This window comes from Macadamia integrifolia, chromosome 4, assembly GCF_013358625.1.
Source record: "Macadamia integrifolia cultivar HAES 741 chromosome 4, SCU_Mint_v3, whole genome shotgun sequence".
In the NCBI taxonomy this organism is placed as follows: domain Eukaryota; kingdom Viridiplantae; phylum Streptophyta; class Magnoliopsida; order Proteales; family Proteaceae; genus Macadamia; species Macadamia integrifolia.
The window spans coordinates 14483701-14503298 of NC_056560.1; the positions used below are offsets into that span (position 1 = coordinate 14483701).

Consider the following 19598-nt stretch of genomic DNA (forward strand, 5'->3'; position numbering starts at 1 on the left):
ATGTGCAATGCAGGGAAAAAAAAAAAGGAAAAAGACCCAATGTTATATGTCTCTAGGTCGACAACAACCTCCAGCTTAGACTCAGGTTTTCCTACACATATTGGGGAAAGAATCTCTTTAACAAGAAACTCTAAGATCTGCCACATGATTTTCAGGTCGACCCTGAGGTGCCCAACTCTCACATGTCAAGATTCAACCAAACAGACTTTACCAAGTTGAAAATAAAGCATTCAGTAACAGTTCGAATACCAGTAAGAATGCACTGATATGCACAAGAGTATGGCCAATCCAGAGAACCAACGACACCAATAAAAATCCCAGACTTTGTTTCTATATGCTGTTCTCCGGTTCCCTCCACTGGTAAGTCATCGGATGCTCATCCCTGAAACATCCAGGCCCACCCATTGTTGAATTTTCGACAAAGGACCTGTTAAGCTGACCACATTCCATTCACTCAATTGGCCTCTTCTTCACTTCATCATAGTCACAGAGAGAGAGAGAGAGAGAGAGATGTAAAAGAAAATTGTTTAGGAGGAATCAATGGCTCAAAAGGTGATTCATCAGTAAGATTTATTGCCAGAGATGTCGATGCAACAAAACTGATGTAAACAAGCAGTGATCTACCAGGTCCAAGAAACGGTTTCTACTACCATTGACCATTTGTGCCTGCTCTCAAGGCTCCAGATCCCATTACTCGAGAATTACTACTATATGACTAAAATATATTTAGTTCACAAAGGCATTATATGCTTCAAAATTGTTACTTTTTTCCTTTTCTTGGGAAGGCAACATAGAGATTGAGGTAACGTCTTCAGTAGCATCTACAGTCAAAAACACATGACCAGAAGGACAAGCGTCCAGATATTGTAAAAATGGATTGCAACTGATTATCTAGATCAGTTTAGCCACAAAGATTATAACATGGGAAAGTTAAGTAGATGGCCCCCTCCAATATCCATTTTCATCCCCCCTGGATCTTCTTTCTGAGACTACCTGAATATTTGACTATCTAAGCAGCTAATGGTCGGCACTATTGCTCGTGTTTGCCAGCAGCAGACTTGGTGACACAATCATTGAGAGCTGGAGGACTGTGGTGGACATTTGGCAGGTTAAAAGAATCTCTAAGCCCCCTACATCACCATTCCTCCATCAATGGTGAAAACCTACAACAAAACAAAAGCAATATGTCCTATGAGCTCCTAAGAGAGCAAAAAGAAGGATGGCAGAAGGCAATACAAGAATAAAAAAAAAAAAAAAAAAATAAAATGAAATTAACTTGCCCCACCTGTCCAGTAATATAACTGGCTGCCGGGTTAAGGGCTAGAAACTCAACCAGTCCAGCAACTTCTTCAGGTTGGCCATATCTCCCTGGAAACAAAGAGAAACAAGATAAAAAATTCTACGTATTTCAAATTTATGGGCAATGGTTATCTAATTAACTGGACACTTGTAGGGAAATTCCCTGACAGATACAATCCACATTTATCCAAGAAGGACCGACTTAATCAACTCTTACCCAAGGGGATGGTTTCCAGTATCTTCTTCTCAATGTCTGCTCCAAGCTTGGCAGTCATGTCGGATGCAATGAAACCTGGGGCAACAGCATTGACCTGTGGAGTAATCCCATGAAAAATACTTATTTCCATTTATTAGCACTTAATGCAGCAGGGGATTTGTCAAAGTACTACCAGGAAACTGTGCTGAAACACTCACATTTACATTTCTGCTTGAATATTCCTTTGCGACACTCTTGGTAAAGCCAATGACCCCTGCTTTTGCAGCACTATAATTGGCTTGTCCAACATTGCCAACCAGACCAACAACAGATGCAATATTGATTATTCTCCCCTGCAGAATTAGTGATTTGAGGATAGGAAACAAGAGACTCAGCAATCAAGATTCAAGAGAATTCCTGGACATAAATTGGAAATGTACTCTCTATCTAAACAATATCTGGGACCTAATCGAGTTCGTTCTACAATTTCATCTCCTAACAGAATTCTTTTCAATAATCCTCAAGTTGCTAGGCATGTTAATACTATCGAAATAGCTCTGAATCAAACAGATAAATAGACAAAAAAAAAAAGAATAAACCTATAACATTTGGCAGCACAAACAGTTACCTTTTTCTTTTTCATCATAATTTTGGCTGCTGCCTGCAAAAGCAGATAACCTCAGTTACAAATAACAGAAACCCAGCACCCATGCATGAAAATAGTCAAGGCTATCAAATATAAATACCTGTGTGCAGAGAAATACACCAGTAAGATTCAAATCAATAACCTCTTGCCACTGGGGTTTCTTCATTCTCATCAGCAAACCATCCCGAGTGATTCCTAACAACATGGAACAATCAGGGTAAAGTGTAAGATGGGCGATGTTACAACCGCTTATCCCAAAAGCTCGAGCTGTCAAGCGCCACAACACCCTCCCCACATGCAGGCCCGCACACACGCACACATGGCTTGGCACCAAGTGGGCACAACCAATGCGTAGCACAAACCTCTCGCAATTACCAGGGATCAAACACCCAACCTCCTGGCTCTAATACCATGTTACATCAGCTTATCTCAAAAGCTCAAGCCGTTAAGTAAGGGCCACAACAATGTATAACACACAACAGTAGGGAAAAAGAGAAGCAAAGGAGAACTCGTAATAACCTGCATTGTTTATTAATACATCCACTGTTCCCCATGCATCGACTGCCTGTACACATGGTGAACACCCAAAATATGTTACAATCAGAGAGCATAAAAAATCAAATGAATCATCCACTAATTCAATCAGCACAAGGTAAAAACATACAGTTTTAATCATTGACTCCACATCAGCTTCTTTTGAAACGTCTCCCCCAAATGTAAGAGCTTGACCACCACATGCCTCAATCTGCAAGAAAACAGCGTATGACAAGTCATTATCTCATCTAAGGGACATGTCAGAGAGTCTTAATAGCACAAGAACAAGACATATGATGATATCAGACAGGCTTATATTTTGCCGCAGCCCGAATTGTTTAAATCGACAAACTGTTGCCCTTCTAGGCACTAGCACTACATATAAACTGATCTCATACATACTTGTTATCAACCTGAACGCTACTATGGAGCTAATTGTCTCCCCACTTCAAGGCTATTGCTATGAGAAGACGAATTAGATGCTATTTTCAACACAAATGAATATTTAAGACTGCAGGAAACATTTTTTTTTCTGGCTAAAGGACTGCAGGAAACATTAAGGCATGCTCAAAATTGGTTAAGTTCAACGTAGAGTGAACCTTTGTTCATGTTGAGACAATTTGTCAGCACGTCACATTGAGCATCTTAATGAGGAATGATTTCATTAAAGCCATAGACAACAGAGCCCAAGATATAAAGAAAGACGGTCAATGAGGGAAATTGATCAGCGATGACTCATCCATGCTGGGTTTCTCATTATGGGTTTAAGGTACAAACTGTGAAGATTACCAACTACATACAATGACCTTCCCTTCAGCCATTTGATCCAAGGCCTATGGGTCAAGCATTGAAGGTTCTCAGAAAAAAGGGTATCTCTCAAAAGGGATTAAGATTAATCTCCTCAACCTTGTAAGGCCTCCCTACATCCTACCGGTCTTCATTCTCCATTCTGCTTCCATAGCCATGAACTTGAAGGAACTGCAGCCTGACTTCCTCTAGCTTGAGCGATGCTCACCAGTATTACTTGAGGCTTGGAGTCAGAAGAAATATGCTAGGTCCAAGAAATTGGGTGGCATTGTGTGAGAAACCCCTATAATTGGTCAAGAAGGCTCTAAGACTCTAAAGAAAATGGCTTTTGGAGATTCAGATAGAGATCAACATCTTTCGGGAACAGTAATTTGCACCAAAATATGGTCGTGCTAATGGTTGGGAGAGTCAAGAAGTCACATTAGCTATGATGAAGTATTTCTACAAGGACTTGCAACTTAAAAAAAAAAAACAAGGACAATGATGATGAACAAGGTTTGATCTTCCCATTCCGACGCTGGAAGGGTGATCCCCAACATGAGATCTACGATTGGAGGTGAGCAAAGGCTATGCTTCTTAAACTTTCCAAGTAAAACCCTTGATTTGGGTAGAACTCCTTGAGATCTTGTAAATTCCACTTGAGATGATGAATCTAAGGTTTAATAGATGGTCTATGTGTTGATTTTGAAAGATTTGAAGAAGTGTTTACAAGATTTGAGAAGCATTGGTGATTTCTTGAGCTAAGAAGTGATTTTGGAGTTTTGAAAGAGTTCTTGAGCAAAGAAGGTAAGATGGCTTTTCAATCCTTAAATCTAACTTTAGATCTAGGTTAGAATCATCTTACAAGACCTTAGATGTGTGGAAAATGTGATTGGAAAAGCTCCATTTGGTTTCTCCAAGGTTGGGAAAAGTTTCAAGGAAGAAGGCAAATTTTCGCCCCCTCAGGTGGGTGAGGACCGGTGGGCCGATCAGCCCGCTTGAGGGCACCCGCCTGAGAGGGTAGGCCCTCGGTTCCCACCAGTGGGTGAGAACCGGCGGGTCATCCCGCCTGCCTAAGAAGACCAACGGGTTAGCCCTCCCACCTGAGAAGACAGGTGGGCGAAGACAGGCGGGCTGTCTGACCCACCCGTGGGGCCCCCAACGTGATTTTTGTGTTCGAATTGACCCAAAACAGATGGGCAACCTTTTTTATGGTTTTAAATATGATTTAAACATTAAATCTTGTTAGTTTTGACCCCAAGGTGGTGAAATGCTAACCCCATTCACTTATGATAGGTTCACTAGAAACTTACGTTTCTCGCGCCGGATCTCACCCATACCGAGCGTGAGTGTTTGTACACAACAAGTAAGTGGGGAGAGGACGATTGACTTTATTTTAGGGCTTGTTTTGCATCATTCAATTGTATCTAGACCAGCCATGTCATCATGCAAATTATGTGTAGATTAGTCATCCTCATATGATTATGATATGTGTGTTGTGTTTTACATTCTCAATGCTAAATGATTGATGTGCTTATGTGATGAATGGTTGGATTACTATGCATAATGCATTATTAGACTAGATGCCGCAGTCAGCTTGGAAATGAGTGCATTGGTGGCCCGTGGAATGGGACGCGGTGGCACTATGCAATCGTACTATGTCATATACGAGCATGCGGTTTAAGATTATCATTTTTCCGTGCTACGACCCTTCCCAACAGGGGTTGAGGTGTTGGGTTATCACTTAGGGAGAAGCAGTGGTTGCGATTGTCGGGTCACTGTGGCAGTTAGACATACGCCCAGCTGGTCATTAGGACAGTCGGCAACCTCAGTGGTATATTCAAGAGGGCCAATCGTACTGCTTTTAAATTGCTAAAGTTAGCACCTTTAATTTTCTGTCATTTACTTTTATGTTGAGAGCCGGTGGTCGACATGTTTTACTTTTTTGAGTACTCACGGTAGGCCTTCTCCAGCAACCCTATGGGCGTATTGCGGGATAGAGTTCGTGGTTTGTACCCGGGGCATACGCGCATTGTGGTTGTAGTAGCACAAAACCAAAGACTTAGAAATGTTGTTTAGGTGGATAAGGTTTACAATGAATTGCATAGCATATAATGCATATGGATGTGATTGTTGTGTGAATTATTATGTGGTCCTTCTTTTCACTTACTGAGCTAGTGAGCTCATCCCATGTGTGCACCTCTTTTAGATGATTTTACAGGTCACCAGCCTGAAGATCAAGGGTCGGGCCCCACTGTCGAGTTTTTCGATGAGGATTGGTGGGTCCTCGAGGAGTATGAGCACGGTGCTGATTGTACGTGGGAGGGTTGTGCTGCAAGACCGTAGTAATGGCACCGTACAGGATTTTGCTTTTTGATTCTTTTGATGATCTCCCTTTTTATGTACTTAATACGTAAATTGTTATTCTTTTTGTGTAAATATCATGCCTGTGGGCCCACATGTATTTATCTATATACTACAATTTGGGTATCAAGTATATTGAGGATATTTACAGGTAATTTAAGTATTCTGCTGAACTTTTGAACACTTATCTTAGATGTGAGTATGCTATGGTGGGTACTTTATCAGATGATCCTGGCAGGTTTAGGTTAATCGGAGTTGACCTGGTCACCGGTCCGATTCTGTGTAAATGGGGTGTGACAACGGTGGTATCAGAGCGTAAGATGCTCTATCCACTCACAGCATACCATTTAGACCCCGTAGAGTCTATAATAGGAAGTGGGGTGGGTAAATGTAAAACACTTGTAAGAATTTAAAAGTCAAAGAAAAAAAATGGTTGTATTCATTTATTACATTTTATGGCATGCATGAGAGAAAGTTTGCTTGGAATAAATATATCTGTTTTATCTCGATGAAGTTTCAATAAAATTGAACTTTTTTTTTTGTTAAAAGATGATATTATTAAAATAAAAGGGGAAAATACACCAACATAAAAGAAAGGGAACACAGCCGAGACCACTAGAGAAACTTGCTCTCTCCACCTTCGGCATGGCCATCAGCATAGAAAGCAAGAAACACCCTAGCAGAATCTAAATCTATGCCTGTCCATTGCATCATTTTCAATCTCCATCATAATATGACTGGGGAATGTCACAGAGGTCTCTGTGATTCCTGATTTTGAAGCCTTCCTTGCCAAATAATCTGCAACCACATTTGTCTCGCGAAAACAATGAGAAATTTTCCACGAAATAGAATTCAAATAGGGGAGAATCGCTCTCCATCTTTGGAGCACAAACCATGGAACTTGGTTCTTCTGCACAACAGACACTACACCAGCCGAATCTGACTCAACCCACACTTCACTGGCCCCATATCTCTTTGCCATGATCAGACCTTCCAAAACTGCTTCAAACTCAGCCTCAAAGATTTTTTTAATGCCTAAATAAATACTGAAAGAGTTGCAAATCTGACCCTCTTTGTTACGAGCAATGCCACCAGCACCTGCCCTTCCTGGATTTCCCAGAGAACTCCCGTCTACATTGATTTTAAACCAATTTGAATGGGGTTTACACCAATGAACTTCTAGAGGCGGAACATACTTAGGGGCCTCTACATGAAACCCCAATTTCCTGCAGCATAAGAGATCGCTGATAGTCTTCACTTCACCCTTCGAACTACCCAAGCAAAGACCAATCTCATGGCAAATTAATTCAAAAATATGCACATCAGATCGAGCCTTGTCCTCATGGCTTCGTCTATTTCTCTCCCACCAAATATTAGTGACAATGATTGAGAAGCTCAGCAGCCATGGGTTTTTTAAGTTTAAGATTCTTGCCTTGGACTTCCACCATGTTATCAATCCTTCTATAGATTGATGCATCGGCCAATAAATCCCAAAACAAGCACAGAACCTTTCCCATATGCCAGTTGAGTATGGACAGTGAATAAATACATGGTCAATGCCGTCTTCATCTTGGTTGCAAAGGAAGCATCTCGATGCCATCATGATACCTTTCGCTTTGATCAGCTCGTCCGTTGGGAGTTTCCTATGAGCAAGCCGCCATCCTAAGGTAGAATACCGTGGAGGAAGACCTTCCCTCCAAATCAAAGAGAACCAAGGGACTTTTGGTGATTTTTCTCTAATTTCATCCCATGCAGAAGCCGTAGAAAAATTCCCATAGGAGATAATTCCCAGGCGCAGAAGTCCTCCATCTGATCAGGGCAAATAGCTATCTCCTTGATAGAGGTAAAAATATTATTTAGAAGTGCAGACTATACTATAGGGAAGTTCCATTGACCATCCTGGATAAAATCACACACTTTGGCATTAGTATTAGGGGGGGAAAGGCCCATAGTCTGTATCTCCTCCATCAGAGATTTAGGTCCCCACCATTTATCCTTCCAGAAGTTTGTCAAATTACCATTGCCAATAACCCACCTCTCGTGCTCTGACACAAAATCCCATGACTTCCGAATGCCTGCGGCAATTGATGAAGGCCTGCTTCCCTTGGAAAATCTACCATCCATTTTAACAAATCTTGCACGAAGGAATGAACTAACATTCGATTTCCCATGTTTAATTCTTCAAACCATTTTACACAACATAGCTTTATTTGAATCTCTTAGCTTCCTGATCCCTAGTCCCCCTTCTTCTTTGGGCTTGCACAGAGTATTCCACTTCACTGTAATTGCTCTCGTACTTTCCACCTCCCCTGTTCATATAAAGTTTCGCATCCACCTCTCCATAGTAGCTAGAAGAGATGAGGGCCACCATTATACAACAAAATTGTGAGTAGGGATACTAGAAATCACAGATCTGACTAGTTCTGTTCTTCCCCCCATTGAAAGAAGCTTACCCTTCCACCCTGCAAGGCGCTTCTTCACACTGTCCATAACAGGCATGAGGGCAGTTTTTTTTAACCGACCCTTAAAGATTTCAACCCCTAAATATTTTGTAGGGAAACTACAACTTTGAATTCCCAAAATATTAGAGATATTCTGCCTCCTTGCTGAATTAATCTTGCCGAGGAAGAGCTTACTTTTATCAAGATTGATGCATTGACCTGAAAATTCTCAATATTTTGTCAAAAAAATTTTTAGATTGTGGACATACCTCTGGGAAGCATTGGTGAATATAAAGATGTCATCCGCGAACAAGATGTGCCCTGGGGTTTCAGCGCCTCTTGGGCCCTGGATTGGCTTTATTTGGTTCGATTGGATTAACCCCTTCAATCCCCGAGATAGAACTTCTTCTGCAATGATAAACAACACCGGCGAAATCGGATCACCTTGTCTCAGGCCTCATTCCACATTAAAAAAGCCTTGCGGACCTCCATTAACTAGAATTGAAATCTTAGAAGATATTAGAATTTGGTTGAGCCAGCCTATCCATCAATCAGAGAAACCAAATCTATGCATAACTTGAAAGATAAACTTCCAGTCAATTGTATCATAGGCTTTCCTGATATCGATTTTTATGCCAATACCCCCTCCTCTGGTGGATGAGAACATCAAGTTTGCAAGATTTGAAGCAACAATAATATTATCATGGATAATCTTTCCTTTTTGAAAAGCTCCTTGCTCATCAGATATTAATCTGGGAAGCAGAGGCTCCAGCCTCAATGCCATCACCTTTGTAATAATTTTACAGAAGAAATTGCCGATGCATAGGGGCTGGAAGTTACCTAGGTTATCAGCCCCATCTACCTTTGGTATCAACACAAAGAAATTATTATTCACACCCTGCGGCATGTAGCTCGAGCTGAAAAAGAATCTGACTGCATTGCTCACTTCTTTTTCCACAATGTGCCAGCATCTTCTGAAAAAAGCCCCAGGGAAGCCGTCAGGACCAGGCGAGCTATCCGGATCAAGCTCCCACACAACCCTTTTAATCTCAGCATCACCAGGAAGGGCATCCAAGTGGTACTGATCAACTTGGTTCAAGATCAAGGGAATGTTATCCAGTAATTCCTCATGCTGAACCGTCGGGGTAACTTTGTGAAAATTCTCATAGAAATCAACTATGTAGTTCCCTATTTGGATGGGATCATCAACCATAGAGCCATTCTGCTTCTTAAGTGATCTAATCGTATTCTTATTCCTCCTCATTTTTGTAGAAAGGTGAAAGAATTTGGAATTTCTATCACCAAATTTCAGCCATCTAATCCTTGTTTTTTCAGCCCACATTTTTTCATGATTCTCCATGACCTTAATCAGTGTAGTCTTAGCCTCAGCCTCCAAGGCAAATAACTGATCATCCATACCTTGTATATCAATCTGCTCCTGAATCTGAGCTAAATCCCTCTTTGCCTCTTCCAGCGCCCTATCCAGGTGAGGAAAAACAGACCTTGCCCATTCTCTAATCACACCCTTAAGTTTTTTAAGCTTATTGACAAGGACATAGATAGGCGCTTCCGAAATCCATTCCGACCAAGAATCCGCCACCACTCTATCAAAATCGTCATGATCCATCCAGAATCGGTGAAATCTAAATGGACAATTCTGAGGCCTCTGACTATAATCAGACATAAGAAGCAATGGGGCATTATCAGAACCAATACGTTGAAGAACATATTGAGAACAATTCTGAAAATTGTCAAGCCATTCTTCGTTATAGAAACTTCTGTCCAGAACCGAACAAACATTTCCACTGCATCGATTGTTTGTCCAAGTGAATTTTCTGCCAATCGAGGGAACCTGAGACATGGAGCAAGCATCTAGCATGGCTCCAAACTCCGCTGCAGAACCTAGACTAAAGTTCCCTGGGCCTCGCTTTTCATGAGAGTGAAGAGTGGCGTTGAAATCACCCATCATCGCCCACGGGGTAGGAACCAAAGGGGAATCAGCCGCCAAAAGCGTCCATAAAATTCTTCTCTCTGCTCTGAAGCAGCTGGCATGCACAAATGTCACCTGAATTCGATGAGCCCCCCAAGACATAGAGGCAGTTATATGTTGCTCTGAATTAGAGACAACCACGGGCATTCTCAGATTACGCTTCCAAAGAATCCACAGGTTAGAGACTCTATCTGCTCTATGATTAAAGATAAAATCGCTATGAAATCCCAATTTATTAAAAAATAGATTCGGGAAATCACTCACAGAGATCATCGGCTCTGCAATGCACAGAAGGTCTGGGCCCTTCTTAATTACAATGCCCCTCAAGGCACGTTTACCGAACGCCTTCGCATCCCTCTGATATTCCAAAACAGGATCTTCATAAAATCACTTATGGAGCACAGTCTCACGGTCAGACCTTGACGCCTGCGCCGTCACTGCGATTGTCTTCCCTTTTCTACTTTCTTCCTCTGCCCGGCATATGGCATTATCCAGTTCCGCAATCTCTTGGTGTTGAATAATCATCTTGCCTCCTAAGTACTGAGATGACGCCATGCTAGAGACCACATGAACCTCCTCGCCCCAGTTTTGAGTTCTCCCACTCTTGCCGCCTCTGACTTGGGTTCTTCCTCCACGAGCAGCGGTATACGACACTCTATTCTTGCGAGGACGTAATTTACGCTGTACCTTCTCACTCCCCGTATTTTCTGGCACACCTACCATGATCGGACCAGCAGCCTTATTCATATTTTCTTCCTCAGAAACCTGCGTTTCCTTCTCAGAGGAAGAGAAATCGGATTCAGCTGGGTCTGATCCATATTCATATCCACCTTCACCAAGTGGATTATCCACTATAAACGGATCATGGGTATTTGTAGTAGGAACGTGAGATATTGGAGGAATATCTCCAAATCACCTTGATTCCTATCCATACTACCGTCCAAAATTGTAGTGGAATCTCCCATTGGAAGATCTCCATTATTTATAGTATTTTCCTTAAACAAAAGAGGCGGAATATATCCTTCCAAATTAGCCCTTCCCATGTCACTGGAAACATCAGGATTTGCCGCCGGTGAGAGCCGCCCATACTTTGTCCGGCCACCACCTCCTTGGTCCAAAGTCACAGCTGCATCTCCCCTTAAGCCTTCATCGGACCTCTCCTTACCTTTCTTCTCCCTGCATTGGTTGCTAGAATGACCCAGTTTTTTACAAAACGAGCATCTTTCAATCTCGTCTTCATACAAGATTCTCTGTTTAAACCAGAATAAAGTGTTCGTTCTCGGTTGCTTTCTCTCCACCTGGATCTCCTCCACACGAGAACCCCCAAGTTCCACCTCTACGAGGATACGTGCATAGCTACCCATAGTAGCGTTCCTCGTCCGACGGTCTATCTCCACAGGGCGGCCAGAAGCCTTTGCCATTGATAATAAAATTCGCTGCTTGACACATGTTAATTCTCTTAATTCTGCTAACAGAGTTGTAAACGGTTACTTAACTTGTCTAATATTATGAATACTTAAATAAATAAATAATAAGAATCCCAATATAAGTGGACTCCACCTTTGATTCCTCTAGAAAATCTCAATCCTCTCTCTCTCTCTCTCCCTCCTTACTTCTTCTTCAACGCCTTTCCTTCCTTTTACAGCTGCCATCATGCAGCTAATATCATGCAGCTTTGATTATCTCTACATCTTCTACCATGCAGCTAACGCCAAGAAGCTACAGCGAAACAAATGAACACTGACATCAGCAACGAAACAAATGTTTACCTACGACAGAACTTGTAAGCTGTTCTCTCTCTCTCTCTCTCTTCACGGCTTTGGATTTCTCTGTTCAAATTATAAGGGGACTATTCCAACTTATATTTATTAAAAAGACTTTTTGGTGTTTTACCTGATTAGTCTTAATTCCATTAAATTACATAGTGAACTGTTGCAAGTCGATGGCAACTTGTTTTATCTTGGGGTATTGTTCTAATGATGGTTTACCTATTGAACAGTTTAGATTATCAGTGGGCCATCATTGCCTAGCATGAAAGTGCTATTAGTTTATTAAATATTGTGCTCTGTTTAGTTTGTAAGCCGTTGGCTGAGGAGTGTAGCTGTTTTCTTTCTTGCTCGTAGCGTCAGATGTATATAACAGATTTTTTTTTTCGCTAGAAAATCATTATATTAAAATGAAGAAAAATGGGAAAAATTAATAGAGCTACATCAAACTGAAAAAATAGATTGAAACAAAAATAAAATCGGTTCCCTAACCCCCACCTTCAGCATTGCCATCAGCAGAGGAAAGAGAAGCGCACTAATCAAATCTGTAGTTTGGCCTACCCTCGGCATCTCTTCTGATAAGATCCTTAATGTAGGCAGGGAAATCGATATTTGTGGCTGATATCCCTGTCTTCACCGCATCTCTAGCCAGGTAGTCGGCAATTGAGTTCGCTTCTCTGAAGATGTATATAACAGATTGATTAATAGGAAGAATGTTTTTTGTTCAATGCTCCAGAACTGGTAGTGCTCCGTGGTTTCTCCTATCCTTTGAAAGAAACTATGATTTATTGACTGATTTTAATGTTCTACTTTGTTTGAGCCAAGATAGCAAGTCTATCATTAGTTGACCATTAATCTTTGCTTCATAGTTTTTGTTTCTTTATCATTCCTTTTCTTTTTTCCTTTTTGTGGAGGGTGAGTAGATAGGCAGGGAATATGACTTAAATAGTAGGAGAGGATGATTTCTGGGTGTCTAAGACTCTAAGATCCGTGGGCAGCACGGCATTTCCTAGAGAAGCTTCTCATGTGGAAGTTTATTGGTTGTCCAGTGGGCTCGAAGAAGCAGAAAATATTTTTTATTTTTTATTTATTAGTTATTTTTATTTTCTTTAGAATCAAGCATGCTAACCATTTCCAAGACACAGTTCATCTCCTCAGAAAAAATGTCCATGACAATTGTTCTCAATAGCTAGAGTCTCAAAGATTTGTATTCCTTCAGTTGCATGTCAATGCAATTAATTTGGTCAACGAATAAGAAAAGCCAATTGATCTCCTTCTTCCTGTTTATAACCGGCTTTACACTTTTTTTCTTTCACAATATTTGCAAGTGGGAAGCAATGGATCATTCCAATCATTTGGTGCTCGATCATGCATCTTGCTATTATTTTACTACAATGAAAGTTGCAACCTCAAAGAACTTGCTTTCCAGATCAAATATAATAGTATCCTTTTGACCTTGCATCGGCATTCAGCCGATATTGTGTGTAGTCCCTTTTGTAAAAGATGTTAAGACTATGCACAGTAGCCCATGGATAAGGAGCATGGATTGTATTACTCTTCCCCACTCGAGGAGCGGGAGCGGGAGCAGGACTTGTGTGAGGTACTGGATTCTGGATGCGCAATTGATGTTGAAGGACCTGCAACTAAGGTTGTTCTAAGATTCTTGATGAATTTTGTTCATCTTCACCATGAATCTATAATCATGAGCTAACTGCAAAGGTTTAAAGGCCAAATGGATCAACCCAAGAATGAAATTATGCATTGGAATGTGTTTCTACAATAGGTTATCAAACATATATACAAGAATGTGTACAGAGAACTGATAGTGAAAATAGTTGCTTATATTCTTGATATATTCTGTTGCTTATAGATCCCTATTTCCTAGTATCTTTATAGTGGCATTTGATAGTAGTGATGGATATTACTATGGAGACTAGTAGTGAAAGTGGTTCAGATGATGAATGCAATATTATTGATTCAATGTCTTTAAATGAGCAACAAGTAGTACTTTCTGAAGTTCCTTCAAATGTGAGTCATGAAGAGGAAACAAACAGAAATAGATATATTTCAGAAGGGATTCATGAGTCGGAAATTGAGGTTCCTTCAATCGGCAAAGAATTTGAGTCTGCTGACCAAGCATATGATTTTTACAATTTGTATGCAAGAAAAAAGGGTTTTAGCATTCAAAAACAACGGATAAAAAGAACTCGGAAAGGTATTGTACAATTAAAAAGATTTGTATGCTCAAAAGAAGGTTATCGACGAGTAGATAGTCATACTCAACATGTGAAAAAGAGTCAAGCAATTACAAGAACTGGTTGTTGAGCACGGATGGTTGTAAAGCTAACAAAGGATGAGATGTGGTTAGTTACTGAACTTGAATGTGAGCACAATCATCCTCTTGTACCAGAGGGGAAAACATTTTTGCTTAGATCACAAAGGGTCGTGGAACGTGCACATAGTATTCAAATTGCAAGAATGGATAATTTTGGGATATCACCTACAGAAGGATATGACTTTTTATGTGAACAAGCTGAAGGGTATCAAAATCTCAACTTTACAAAGGATTACAAATATCAATTGCGTATGAAGCGTACATGGGAGCTTAAAGATGGAGATATTAAGGTTGTATTAGAGTATTTGGAAAATAAGCATTTAGAATATCCAATGTTTTATCATAGTGTACAAGTTGACCAAGAAGATAAGATGATTAATTTTTTTTTTGGTGGATGCAAGGTCAGTCCAAGATTACTTTTGCTTTGGTGATGTTGTTTGTTTTGATGCAACATATAAAACAAATAAGTGTGGTCGGCCATTTGCACCATTTGTTGGTGTAAATCATCACGGGCAAACAATTATTTTTTTGTGCAGCATTACTTTTGGATGAAACATCAGAATCTTTTATTTGGTGATTTCAAACTTTTTTGAATACTATGTCTGAACGAGCACCAAAGACAATTCTTACAGGCCAGCAAGCTGCCATAGAGAAAGCTATTGCTACTGTAATGCTACAAACATGTCAACGCCTTTGTTTGTGGCATATATACCTTAATGCTGCTAAAAACCTCGGTGGTGCTTATACCGAACGCTTCAAGAAAAGGTTCAAGGGTGTCATATATGGTTCTAAAAATGAAGAGGAATTATTTCAGATTGGAATGAGTTGCTAACGGAGTTCGATCTTGAAGAAAACACATGGTTATTGAATTTATTTGATATTCGAGAGAAATGGACTTTGGTGTATGGAAGAGAATCGTTTTATGCTAATATGACAACAACTCAATGAGGTGAAAGTACCAATAGTTTTCTTAAAAGATACTTTTCTTTTGCCAGAAGGTCAGATTTTATTAAAAAACGAAGAAAAGAGAAAAGAATATATTACATAAGCCTAAAGCGAGCCTCCACCTTCGGCAATGCCATCAGCAGAGGCTCACAACCGCTATCTCAAAAATCTAAAGCGAGTACGACCAGCTTCATCAATAGCCAACTCATCCTTGATACGGGGAGTCAACGGGACATCATCATATGATGATCCTGATTTTGCCACTTCCTTGGCCAAAAAATCAGCCACTAGATTGGCTTCTCTGTAGAAGTGAGAAATCTTCCACTCAATAGAGTTTAAGTAACTGAGAGAATGGTTCCATTCTTGAAGAGCAAACCATGGCATAGATATGTGATGAAAAAGGGAGATAGCCGCATAGAAATCCGATTCGATCCACAATCGTTGGATGCCTTTATCTTTAGCTAGATTAATTCCCTTCAAAATACTCCAAATCTCTATAGCAAAGCTATTGGAAATTCCAAAGAAAATATGATAATTGATCAACACTTTTCCTTCATGGTCTCTAAAGACTCCTCCACCTCCCGCGTGTCCCGGATTCCCGAGCGCACACCCATCAGAGTTAAGCTTTATCAAAGAGTGACTAGGCTTGCACCAATGGATCTCCATAATAGAGGAAGGGTTATGACTAGCCATTTCCAGGTGAAGCCTCCAACATATAATGAGATCATCAACTCCCTTTGGTGAAAATTTCATCCTGCTGCACAAAAAACCTATCTCCCTTTTAATGCCAATGAGAAGCATGGCATCGCTTTTCTTTATCCCCTCAAATGTCCGCTGATTTCTTTCATTCCATATAGCTGCTAAGGTAGTAAATAGACCAGTGAACCAGACCTCCTTCAGACACCAACCTTTCCCCCTATTCTTCCCCCAAGACACCATCTCAGACACTGATGCTTTGCGTGGCCAAATGACATTAAAAAGCTCGGCAGTTTTGCTCCATAATGTAGATGAGAACTCACATTCAATAAATAAGTGGAAGAAGGACTCGTAGTTTGCCCCACAAAGGTCACACCTTGAAAGGAATTGAATCCCTTTGGCATGAATGAGATCACCAGAGGGAAGCTTTCAATGAATCCATCGCCATCCCAACAAGGAAATCCTAGGAAACCACTGGAGAAGGCACTCTTAAACTGTCCCAGGTAGATTTAGTAGAGAATAGGCCCATCGGATCTAAACTCCACATGCACCTGTCCTCCGAGGGCAAGGAAGGTCGATTGCACAGAAGGCAGTGATCACTTGCCATTTTCAATAAATAACACCACAGGGTGGGAGAGATTAGAGAAGTCATCCTCATCCAGGTTGGACTGGCTGCGAATAGACTTTGGCCCGTGCCAATTATCATTCCAGAAATCAATGTTATTGCCGCTGCCAATGATCCATCTCTCATGATCAGAGATAAAATTCCACATTTTTTTGATTCCGGGCCAAATAGAGGAGGATTTGTAAGATCTTCTGCCAATGATCCATCTTTCTTAAAAGATACTTGAAAAGAAAATACACTATGGGCTGATATGACAAAGGCAATGGAACGGAGACCCCTAATTGAATTGACTGAAGATTTCAACTCCAATCAAACATTCCCTATATTATGGGCTGATGTACCAATGTCGAAGGAAGCTGCCAAAGAATACACAAGGACCACGTATGCTATATTTGAAGGGGAATATAAAAGGTGGATTGCCTATGATTGTGACATTTGGAAGAGGCAGGATCAAATTGCATGTACAAAGTGACTAGAGTTTATAGAGATAGTGAAAGATTGGTCACATTTGACTCCTCCAAGAACACAATTGTATGCAGTTGTAAAAAATTTGAGTTCATGGGCATTCAATGCAGACATGTGGTAAAAGTACTTATTCATAGGAAGATGCATACACTCCCACCCCAATTTATATTAAAGAGATGGACCAAATCTGCAAAGATTGGGATTGTGAACAACGATTATGGAGGTGTTTTTCAAGATAATGGGAAGGCAATCATAGGTTCTCATTATGGTAATATGTGCCACCAAAGTGTTAGGCTTGCAACCAAGGCTGCGAATAGTGAGAAGGCTACCTTAATTGTGACAGAAGGATTAAGAGAGTTGCATGAAAAAGTGGATAAAATTTTGAGTGAAGAAACACAACCAAAGCCTCAAACAAATTCCTTAGTCCATGTAATCCAACGTGTCAACAAGTAAGTGGAATTAAAAAAAAAAAAAAAAAAGGTGGACCATGTGGCAGAATGGTAAGCATTCTAGAGAAAAGAAGAAAAAAGAAGCATCAAAACTTAAACAACACTCGAGGTAAAAAAGGTATTTTATAGTTGCATATTTGATTCATATTTACACAAAAAATATCATTTTTTTCATAGAAGGAAAATAAGAGAAAGAAAGTCAAATATCTTTTGTATTTTAACACAGGACAAAATAACCATAATTTGGGAAGGAGCGAACAAGAATCAATTCAAGCAAAAATTCATTCGGATTCGATGCCATACCAATTTTCTTCTATTGGTTCTATACAAGTTGATCATTCCACCTCACCTATTGGTTTCCCTCAAGGCACCCATGTTGAGCATGACAAAGTAAGATGAAATGTAATTTATTGATCTATATCATTTCAATATTGATGCATGGATTACTATTGATATTAACACATAAATTTTTCATAGGAATCAACAAGTTTCATGTCTCAATTGATGAGTTATGGATTTCCATTCGATAGCTGTGCTGGTCTTCAATTTCTAAATTGCTCTTTTGCATTCCTTCTATATGGGTCTTCTTTAATTATGCTTATCGGCCTTTTGGCATTCTTGGGGTATTACGGCTACGTAGTTTTCATCCCTTGCACCTGTGGGATTCTCGGGGCAAGGCTGCATAGTCTTCGTCCCTCGCACATGGGTAGTGCACTTAACACAAGGCTTTTCGATTATGTTTGGGTTCAGTTTTATAATAATACTTCATGCCAATATAACTTAGGGAATGTTAACAATCTTTTGAGTTCTTGGAGGAAATGGACCTCGTTGGTGCCGGCAACCAAGATATTCATGGGTTTACCGGCGGCAGGAAGTGGGTTCGTCCCTGCAAGTGTGTTGAATTCTCAGGTATTACCAGTGATCAAGACTTCAGCCAAGTATGAAGGTGTGATGTTGTGGAATAAGTATTATGATGATGAGAGTGGATATAGTAATTCCACTAGAAACAGTGTCTGAATATCAAATGGATATGGAACACTTGGCTCATTCAGAAGTCTAAACTTGGCTCATTCTGAAGTCTAAATAGAAGGAAACTGGGCGTGGATAACTTGCTATTATGCCATGGAAGCATATCTTTTCTTGTTTTTTTTTTTTTTTTTTTTTTTTTTTTTTGAGTTGTAAAATATGAGAAGATTGGTGTTTTGGTAATTTAACGTTGAAGACCAGAAAGTGATCTTCCATATTGGAAAAAGTTAACCTTTGATAAACAGTATGGTGCGGTTTTTTACCGTTTGATTAGTACCATTTTAAAAAATCATATCAAACAGCAAAAAGCATCGAGCTCCACTTTCAGAAGTGAACCAGAGTAGTGCATTAATGTACGGATGCCTGATAAAAAAATAATATTATTAATACTTAAATAAATAAATAAAAAATAAAAATCCCAACATGAGAAGAAAGAAGGAACAATGTTGAAGAAGAAGCAAGAAGGGAAAGAGAGAGAGAATTGAGATTTTCCAAAGAAATCAAAGGTGGAGTCTGTTTATATTGGGATTCTTATTATTTATTTATTTATTTAAGTATTAATAATATTAAACAAGTTAATTAATCGTTTACATTAGTGTCACGTGAACATTCACCGGGGCTCATGATTTACACCCCTTCATATCAATGACTGACCTTTTTCAGTTTTAATGACTAAAATGGATTTGACTGTCCCCTTCCAACACGTGGGTAAGAGTATTAACCATGCCGTGCCCTCTTTTGCTTTCCCATTCAGTGTTTAAATTCACTCTCTTATTTATCTGGCATTGTAGAGCCATTTTATTTTCCTGCAAGTTGTCTGTGGGGCTTCTCAAGTACTTCTCAAGAATGATGAGGTCATCTTCACAAGAGGGTGATAAAAATTCATTGCAGGCATGCACATGGATGGTTTGCTTTTGAGCAACCGGTTTCACAGTTTCTTTCTTCGCAGCCATCTTTGCTTCTTGCTCAGCAGCCTCTCTAGCCTTTTTTTCTACGATTTTGGGGCCACTAACTACGGCAAAAAGGAAAAAAAAC

At 40.1% G+C, this 19598-nt stretch overlaps 2 protein-coding genes across 2 annotated transcripts; one reads left to right on the forward strand and one right to left on the reverse strand.

The window, feature by feature from the left end:
• Window positions 1-747: 747 nt before the first annotated feature.
• On the reverse strand, window positions 748-7949 carry LOC122076268 (3-oxoacyl-[acyl-carrier-protein] reductase, chloroplastic-like). The gene is made up of 10 exons (XM_042641591.1): window positions 7844-7949; window positions 6577-6956; window positions 2806-2886; window positions 2661-2706; window positions 2242-2336; window positions 2124-2156; window positions 1714-1848; window positions 1517-1610; window positions 1286-1368; window positions 748-1163 (listed from the first exon to the last, which is right to left on the reverse strand). The coding sequence occupies exons 1-10, from the start codon at window positions 7947-7949 to the stop codon at window positions 1131-1133; spliced, it is 1086 nt and encodes a 361-aa protein (XP_042497525.1). The 3' UTR covers window positions 748-1130.
• A 10290-nt stretch (window positions 7950-18239) lies between these two features.
• On the forward strand, window positions 18240-18554 carry LOC122076270 (acidic endochitinase-like). Its single transcript, XM_042641592.1, has one exon. It carries the CDS (start codon window positions 18240-18242, stop codon window positions 18552-18554), a length of 315 nt encoding a protein of 104 aa, XP_042497526.1.
• Window positions 18555-19598: the final 1044 nt, after the last annotated feature.

Coding starts and splice junctions, on each gene's coding strand:
- LOC122076268 (XM_042641591.1), bottom strand. CDS start 7,949: ATGGATGGTAGATTTTCCAAGGGAAGCAGGCCTTCATCAATTGCCGCA. Junction 1,369..1,516: donor ACTGGAAACCATCCCCTTGG/GTAAGAGTTGAT, acceptor CTTTGTTTCCAG/GGAGATATGGCCAACCTGAA. Junction 1,164..1,285: donor CCAGTTATATTACTGGACAG/GTGGGGCAAGTT, acceptor GTTTTGTTGTAG/GTTTTCACCATTGATGGAGG.
- LOC122076270 (XM_042641592.1), top strand. CDS start 18,240: ATGGGTAGTGCACTTAACACAAGGCTTTTCGATTATGTTTGGGTTCAG.